Below are 8,510 nucleotides of genomic sequence, written 5' to 3'. Positions count from 1 at the left end.
TTTCGCTTTCTTAGTCCTTAAATAGGGTTAGGGTTAAAGAACCTTCGCGGCACACCCCTATCCAAAATTCGCGGGAGTACCCCCCACCCCCGGTAGTAGTACCCACTTCAATTTTTAATTTATTGTTTCACATTCGAAGATGAACATCTCTCTCGAAGAGTTTCGAGACTCAAACCATGAAAGGATGGCACCAATAATATAGGGGCTAATCCTGAACACACATGCAGAAAAATACGCCTTAAACCAATCGGAAGTTGAAAGGAAAATAACTATTTATAGCTGGTTTTCATTAGCCAATCAAGAGTCAAAGATAAGGGTACATCGAGAGCACAGTTGATCCTTGAAGCCCCAAGAGTTCCTAAGTACAAATTTCTCGTTTCCCTACACCATCAGTTAGATGCACTTCAGTATGTACTATGGAACAGATTATCTCGTGTTTGCGTCCAAGTTTATACTATCAGGTGCCGTCCAGACGTATCCATTTTCGTTGAAAATGCAAAAGTTTTTTTTTCCTCCGTTTTTCAAAAATTGTCTTTCCACATGTAGAGTTTTTGTGTCGTTTTTGTCCGTCCAGATGTGTCCGTTTCCGTTTGAAAGCGCAAAAGCTTTTTCCGTTTTTGATAATTTCTCCGTCCACACGTGGCGTTTTTGATACTGTGACATCATCGTTTTCAAAAAGTTCCGTTTTCAAGAGTCTGCACGAAAACACGAAAACAGCGCTATCACACGTGAGCCCATCAGTTCCGAAAAGTTCCATTTTTGTATAATACTCAGATATTTTGATCAAGGCTGCCTTTCCTTCGTAATAATTTGACTGCATTCCTTCGCAGATGGAAACTCTTCGAAGGTTGTTACAGGATGACGCAAATACCGGAATCCTCAGTCCAGAAACTGGAAGATAGATTAAACAATAACGGGTGCATTAATTTCTGCCGTGACAAGGCGTTTCCTTTAGCAGCTACTTCCAACAAGCAATGTGTGTGTCTGAACAGTCTGCCAACAACATTGTTGGCTATTTCGACGGATGGAGATGCAGCTTCCGGTCCATCAAGTTCATGCAATATTAAATGTCCGGGAGATGCTGGAGAGAGTTGTTTTAGAACCAGTTGCTGTGGTGGTCCGGAGCAAGCCTACAGTATATATGCCACGGGTGGTGAGTGGTGTGTTATTCAACTGAAAATAACGCCTCGAAGATCGAGGCGAGTAGTCAAAAAGATTTCTGCCACCCTAAAAAAAGTTGTTCAGGAGGTAGTGAGGGGTGAAGGTCTCAATTTTCTCTTTACCGTAAGGAGTGAAGATATCGATATCATCACTTTTGACATCGCTTTTTGCTCCTGGGCAATTTTAGACGAACTAAAACATTTAGGCCCATGGATCATGATCGTTAGTCTACGGCAGTGTGCGAACATTCTCGTCTTGATGATCTTCAGGTCACCTTCAGACATGGGTAGTAAACATTCGCAAAAAAAAAAATCCAAGTATCGCCTCAGTTTTTGTAATTTGGTCGATTTTGTGATCAATAAATCAATAAATCTTCTGTACATAATCGCACAACCCGTAATAATGAGAAGTTCGAAATCCCATTATTCAGGTTAGCCACCGCCCAACGGACCTTCGCCTATAGAGCAGTATCCCTGTTGAACACGTTAGACGAAGACCTTAGAAACGCTACAACTGTAAAGGCCTTTAAGAAAGCCCTGAAACTTGTAATGAATGAATGATTGAACGACAGTTAGCATTTAACAATATTAGCTTGTTAGATATAGTTTGCATTTATATTTGTAAATAGGAACTGAAAAACCTTTTTTTGGGAGTATTTATTAAGTTTTATTTTATTTTTATTATTTTAATAAAACATGGAAGCGCGAATAATTCTCTCGTGTTCACCCCCTGTCCATCCCTCAGTAGTGTCTCAGCTATACTTTACAATGTTTGATATTTTACCGAAAACCTGATTCTTGCAATGTAGCCGAAGGTTGTTCGTGTTACATTTTCATGTCAGTGCTGGTTTTTGCCAACAGAGGTTGACTACTTGGGACAACTATTGAATCTTCTGGAGAAGCACAAAAACACCATTCAGACCAATGCACTTGGACTTCCAGAGGGAGGAAGATGTATGTACAGAAACTTGTGATCGAATCGATACAGTAATTACAATTGTTATTAAGACCGTTACTAAGTTAGCCAGAGAGCCACAGTCCTTAATCTGTTTCACCCCTCCACCCTCACCCCCCTACCAACTTATCCTAGTACTTTACCCCCCCCTAGTCACCTTTTCCCTTCACCTCTTCAACGATCTCAGTAACCACCTCGTGCACTCTCCGCTTTCAAGCTCATAAATACTTTAATCCTCAAGTCGACAATCTAATTCTCCCAGCATTTTTAACTCCGACTGAGTGATTATTTCGGTAGAATTGATAGTCTGACCAGCTCATACCTAAACAATGGAAGTGAAACGTTTGCAGTTGGTCAGGCGTGGTCTTGAGTAAGACTTGAAGGGTTAATGTTATGGTCCTTACTCCTCGGTGCTACAAAGAGGTTGTTCTTTTAACACGATGTGGATAAAAATGTTTGATCCGCTTTAGACAGGCCTTTTAATATATAACTCGCTGAAATAGCCTCAAATCATCACAAAACAAAAAGGTTAAGGTTCGCATATATCACAAGAAAAGTTTTACTTCGTGCCTGTATAATTTACTAGTTGAATTCCCATACATATCCTTGTAATGATGATAATTACTCAAGGACGGTGACACCGGAAGCTTGGATTAGCCCTGGGGCGGGAATACTCGTCGCTTCGCGTAGGGGTGTAAATTTCAGATTTTGGTCTCACTTAGGGTGTTTTGGGCAAAACACCATTATATTTAGCCGTAAAGGTCTCTTTTAGGGTTACACTCAAAGAAATATTAAAAAATTATATATTTTCAATTCGTTTTAGTTACTTGATTCATGTAATCAGAGTTTACGATGATCGCTTTTAGGGGTCAAAAAAAGGTTGGGCCACGCCCAGATTTGCCTCCTTTAGGGGTTTAATTCAAAATTTCCGACGAGCATCCCCGCCCTTTTTATATGGGAGTCCCCCCCGGGAAGGGGGTTAGCTGTAGCACAATCTCTTGGTAAGGATTAATGGTATCAGGCTGTACTCGTCAGGTATTATTTTTCGTATTCTAATTCTTGTTAGTTTATTTTTACAGTTTCATACTGGGTGGAATTCTACTCGCGAATGCCAAAAAATAAAGTGAAGAGATGCGCCTTTGTCTCAACTGTTGAAATAGAGAACTATCAAAGAGTTGACAAAGTGCAGAAGGGCTGCGGTGATTACACAGCATCCACTGACAATCTCAAGAGAGTAGACTTCAATGTGATTTCAGTTAAAAAGGAAGCGAGCAAGCCCTACCCTACAAGAGAGACACCTCTTACCGGTGATTTTGACGTAGAATTGGACAACACTGGAGGATCCACTGAGAAATCATTCACTAAGTCAAGAACAGTCGAAGCAACATCAAGCCAAACATACTCTGTCGAGTCGGGAACTTCAAGCAGTTTTACCGTCGGGGCTTCCGTGAGTGCAGGGTTTGAGGCACTTGGAGCTGAGTTTTCAGTTGAGCTTTCCACCGAATTCTCAAAGTCAGGCTTCTACAACAGTGGATACCAGAAAACTTCACAAGAAAAAATTACCACCGCTTTTCAGATTACGTCCAAGGTGCCTGCCGGAGTCAGAACGATCGCCCGCTTTTCCAAGCGCACCGAACCCCTCACATTAAAGTGGGGAGCCACTATCCATGCAGAAGGCGAGATCAAACTGAGTTATACTTTTGCAAAGTTTGGTCATCGAATAAGGACAAACGAGACCGTCATAGTCTCTTTGTCGCAGGTAGGTGGTGGTAAGACCTCGCTATTGTTCTTCGAATCCTCCGAATTTTCGAACGCTGAGGAGGCAGGCTGACCAGCGTTATACTGAACCATAAATAATTACAACATTAATCGATATTGCTGTGTCTGATAAATTAAAGGTAACTTCGCCGAAAACGATGTGAAACAAGAAAGATACCAAGATCTTCAACAAAGAGTGATTAGATTCACCGTGTGTTAAAAAAAAAAAAACGGAAAAAAAAATAGAAAGACGACACTGGTACGCGGTTAGCGGTAGACGCTCTCAGTATAAGATTGATACTGAAAAACTTGTAGAAACGCCTGAAGTAAATGAAATTGCTTGTTTTTTTTAGGCAATACCTTCTCGGCAAACCGTTTTTTACACCATGGGGACGGTAAGAGCAGAGGCCAGGGTTGTTATAGGAGCGAAGATGGAGTCCTATGATGCGCAAGGGAACTTAATCGAATCAAAACCTGCGAGCTCATCGCAAGTCAGTGAAGTTCGAACCAGCCGACAAAGAGACCCTGGTCATCGCCGTTCTTTGCGAAAGATGAATCCCAAGCACTTGAAAAACACACATCGTGGGGAATACTAAACATCTGAGATTTGGAGGAAATAAGGTTCACATTCTACAGCATCTTCAGTTATGTGTTCCAGGCATTGGCTGTAGCATATTTCTAGGTTTAAATTTATAGCTACAGGTTCTTGTTTGCATGAAGATATCATAACTACGTTGAAAGACTTGCGGCAGAGATAATAAAAAGACAAAAAACAAACAATTGTTTTTTTTTAAGTGTGATATCATAACTTTCCAGGAATATTCACATTGGCAGAGTTTATACTAGAGACGCATTTGCCGTCTCAGACGGATAATCCGTCTCTAGTATAAATTCTATGCTAAGACGAATTATGGAGCAAAATTCGTTTGAGGCTGATTCGTCTGTTAGCACGTCTTGAAGACTGGTAACAGACGGTAAATTCGTCTTAGACGGATGATCCGTCTCTAAATTTATACCTAGACGGAACGTAGACGGTTTTTTGACGAAGTTTCCAGATGAGAGGGACTGGTTTCTATATTTTTGCAGTGTTTCCTGTTTTCCGCGTAAAATATCTAGACAAATTATTCGTCAAAACTCGTCGTCGGATTTATACTTAGACGAATTATCCGTTTGGGCCAGGTTCCTGGAAAGATGATTAAGTTTAACCCAAGATTAAACCAAATTTTAAGAAGGGTTTTCTTGTCTAAGAACATATAACTCAAGCTTTCAAAATACTGTTGAGTCTCTACTCTGAGATACAGTAATGAAAACACAAATTGTTACTCCAAGCAATGCGTAGGAAGGTAAATACATTCATCCTGGATTAACGCCAATCGGCCTTTCGGGGACCGGGCCCTGACGGATAATTCTTTCGGGTTCGTCTCTAGTATAAATTCGGCCCTTCAGGCCCAGCAGTTAGATCAGTATTACACCTTTTCTCTTCATTAACAGAAAATGAATTTTCATTTTCATTTACAGACATTCAGTAACATGTATGGGATTTCAATTTCGCGAAGAAATTTTAGTAGTCCTTAATTGCTTCATTGGTGAGGAAAACGTGTGAAGTGACGTTCAATAGCACTAGTTTGGGATTATTATTTTCACGTTGTCGATAGTCTACAGCGAGTAAGGAAAATCAATACCACGTATTACAACGTCGTTTACATTTAGAGAATTTCATTCATATAATTACACCTTTTGCCCTTCATTAACAGAAAATAAATTTTCATTTACATTTTAAGGAGTCCATTTTTGCGAATTCCAAGAAATTTTCATTTTAGTTATTCGTTGCTTCATTAATGAGGAAAACGTGTGAAGTGCACATTAAGTAGCATTTTGGGATTTCCATTTTCAAGTTGTGGATAGTCTATAGCGTCTTAAGAAAATCAATAAAGTGTATTGCAGTATCGTTCACATTTAGAGAATTTCATTAAAAACCATCGCATTATTTTACCGATGTTGCCATCGTGATTATATTTGTATGATATGTAATTCGCAACTGTACTGCAAGCGCACTGACCTCCCAGTCACACCTATCACTATCCACCGTTGCGACGTTCTCTGTAACATAGTCGCAGGTTTTGTTCATGTACACTGTGCACCTTCGTCTCTCGGTGGAGTTAGGGAATTATTATTAGAAATTGAGGTTTTATGTGACCAACCCTAATTTTGGAGAATAGTGCATGACCCACCCTTATTTTCAGGTAAAAAATATATTTCAACAGTCTACCCTCCTCCCCCCTAAAATTTATTGCCAATCCCTAATACAGTAGAATGCTATGCATAAATTTGTCAGAGTATGATAAATGCATACCCTCCGGTATTTCATAATGTGATCATTTAAGTTATGGGAAATGATATTGTGTACAAAACACCTCCGTATGAGAAGTAGTCAGTCCGAGTCTCCAAAAAAATGCCTTGATCGATAGGTTGTTGCATGTCTCACGGCGAGGCGACGTCATTTCGTTCCAGTGGGAGGAAATCCAATCGAGCCACCGTAAAGGAGCTAGGTGTGGAAGAGGTCACTTGTAGACTCTAAGCCCTTATAAATGTGTATGGTTTATACTGCACTGTGCTTTTATTTCATTTAATAAGATTGAACGACGAACAACTTCCTTCTGAAAAGTAGAAAGACTTGCTTGAACAGAGGTCGCGCCTAGTTGAGAAGGCCTCAGTTTTCCGCGGGCTACCTGATCAGACCTACAAAGCAGGTGTCCTGAAACGGCTTTGGGGGTTGGGGGGGGGGGGGGGTGTTGGGGGTTGAGCGGGGGTAAGGATTCTCCGCTCCCTAACTCCCGACTTCATCCTTTCGCTTTCTGTTCCTTTATGCCCACTCTAATAATCAGTCTCCTAGAGGACAGAGTCTGGCTGAAGGGTAGACGCTTTTCGTATCTGAAACTTCACCGCACTGTTCTACTAAGGAGGACAGTAATGCTGTAGAAGACCACTCTGCCAGAGTTGATGCCATGAGATAAGAGGCTTTATTTGCTTAGAGCTAAAAAGATACCGAAACTAACTGGTTCAAATTACATACAGGTTAAAAACAAAAATAGTAAATACTGTAAATGCTCTCTAAAGATAGAGGTACCAAAATTTAACCACTTGTACAAAAACAGTCGGTTACATAAATCTAACATAAAAACTTTCTCAAACAGATTGTACAAGATAAAAAAGTTTAAGGAGCACTGTCATGGAAATTCTTGCCATTTATATGTAACATTCATGAGTGAATAGTTTTTCTCTTGCAGGGGTGTCGCTGGCAACACCAAGCGATAGTTTTTAAGTGAATCAATAAAAGGAGAGCAAAACGTTTTACAAACATCAATTTGTCCAAGACACAATAACCAACTCGAAAACATTAGCCTGGCCACTTAAAGTTGTGCTTTTTTCCTTGCCTTCGTTTATGTCGAAGGACAATCATAAAAATTTGAATTGCACTTAAAGTACGTCTCAACAAAACAAGAACATTACATAATGTTTTCATTGTTGCAATTACATCTTTGGGTATCTCGTGACAGTGCCCCTTACTAAAGTAAAATGTCCAAAACACAAACAATACCTACGTAAAGTAAAAGATAAGAATGATTATCAACTACTAGCTACAATTACAATTACAATTTTCATCTAATGAACACTGCTCCTTAACCGCTTATGAACAGTAAGACGTGAGTTATACTCATTACAATCTCCTTGGATTGACGCCTAGATTTTTTTTACAAGTTGCTACACTTTTGTTTGCTTAGAGCCTTTACGCCACGTCAAAATACTTGTTAAGGCCAAGTCGAAATAAAAACAAACAAACGTTTCTCGTCCCCGCCGGCTTCTTTTCTTGGGGCCGTCTCTCTTGATATTGGCCATACTTTTAACACAAATTATTCTACAATCCTGTGTAACAGGCCTTACTTTTCATAAAAAGAGAACCATTAATTCTATACTGAGTCCTATATTGGCGTGTCTAATGCACCTTATAGCGTATGACGCATCACGTTGCTTTTAAGTGCTGGCCTGCTCTCTTAATAGAATTCCGGAAGAGAAACATTCTTGTTTGTTTTCAATTGGTCCAGGCCTACTATATCAGTACTCTCGACTTCTGTTTACAAAGATAACGAGTTGTAATCAAAATATAACGGAAAAAAAGCACTTGTCATCACTCGGTCTTTATCTCATGGAGGGATCTTCTTTTACAATTTGCTACACTTCTTATTTTGCTTAGAGGCTTTGGGCCATGTTAAGTTAAAGCGTTCTTTATAGCTACTCTCAAATTTGGTTTACAAAAAATATTGGGTTACCTTACTCTTTTCAATACCACATCAAAATGACGAAAAAGCATCTATTTTTTAATAGGTGTTCAACAACTAACTCGATGCATTTGTTCTACGGCGAGATCCTCTTTTTCACTTTGCAACATTTTTTGCTTATGACCTTTAAGTCATATTCAAAAAATCATTAATAATTCATTAAGAAAAAACAAAACAAATTTATATTTAACGAGTGTCCTTCATATATGATTAAGACACGGCTAAACTTTACGTCCAACTTTTTAGACCAAAATAATCCCAAATCTAAATATTAGCGCAAGAATGAATTGATTTATATCA

At 39.5% G+C, this 8,510-nt stretch overlaps 1 protein-coding gene across 1 annotated transcript; it reads left to right on the top strand.

Annotated features, from left to right (window-relative positions):
- The first annotated feature begins 740 nt into the window (after window positions 1-740).
- On the top strand, window positions 741-4,028 carry LOC140923707 (uncharacterized). The gene is made up of 3 exons (XM_073373782.1): window positions 741-1,153; window positions 2,022-2,114; window positions 3,195-4,028. The coding sequence occupies exons 1-3, from the start codon at window positions 859-861 to the stop codon at window positions 3,944-3,946; spliced, it is 1,140 nt and encodes a 379-aa protein (XP_073229883.1). The 5' UTR covers window positions 741-858; the 3' UTR covers window positions 3,947-4,028.
- Window positions 4,029-8,510: the final 4,482 nt, after the last annotated feature.

Source organism: Porites lutea, chromosome 13 (assembly GCF_958299795.1).
Source record: "Porites lutea chromosome 13, jaPorLute2.1, whole genome shotgun sequence".
Lineage (NCBI taxonomy): Eukaryota > Metazoa > Cnidaria > Anthozoa > Scleractinia > Poritidae > Porites > Porites lutea.
The sequence above is the reverse complement of the archived record's forward strand: the minus strand, read 5'-3'. Positions and strand labels throughout refer to the sequence as shown.

Coding starts and splice junctions, on each gene's coding strand:
- LOC140923707 (XM_073373782.1), top strand. CDS start 859: ATGACGCAAATACCGGAATCCTCAGTCCAGAAACTGGAAGATAGATTA. Junction 1,154..2,021: donor CAGTATATATGCCACGGGTG/GTGAGTGGTGTG, acceptor TTTTGCCAACAG/AGGTTGACTACTTGGGACAA. Junction 2,115..3,194: donor ACTTCCAGAGGGAGGAAGAT/GTATGTACAGAA, acceptor TTATTTTTACAG/TTTCATACTGGGTGGAATTC.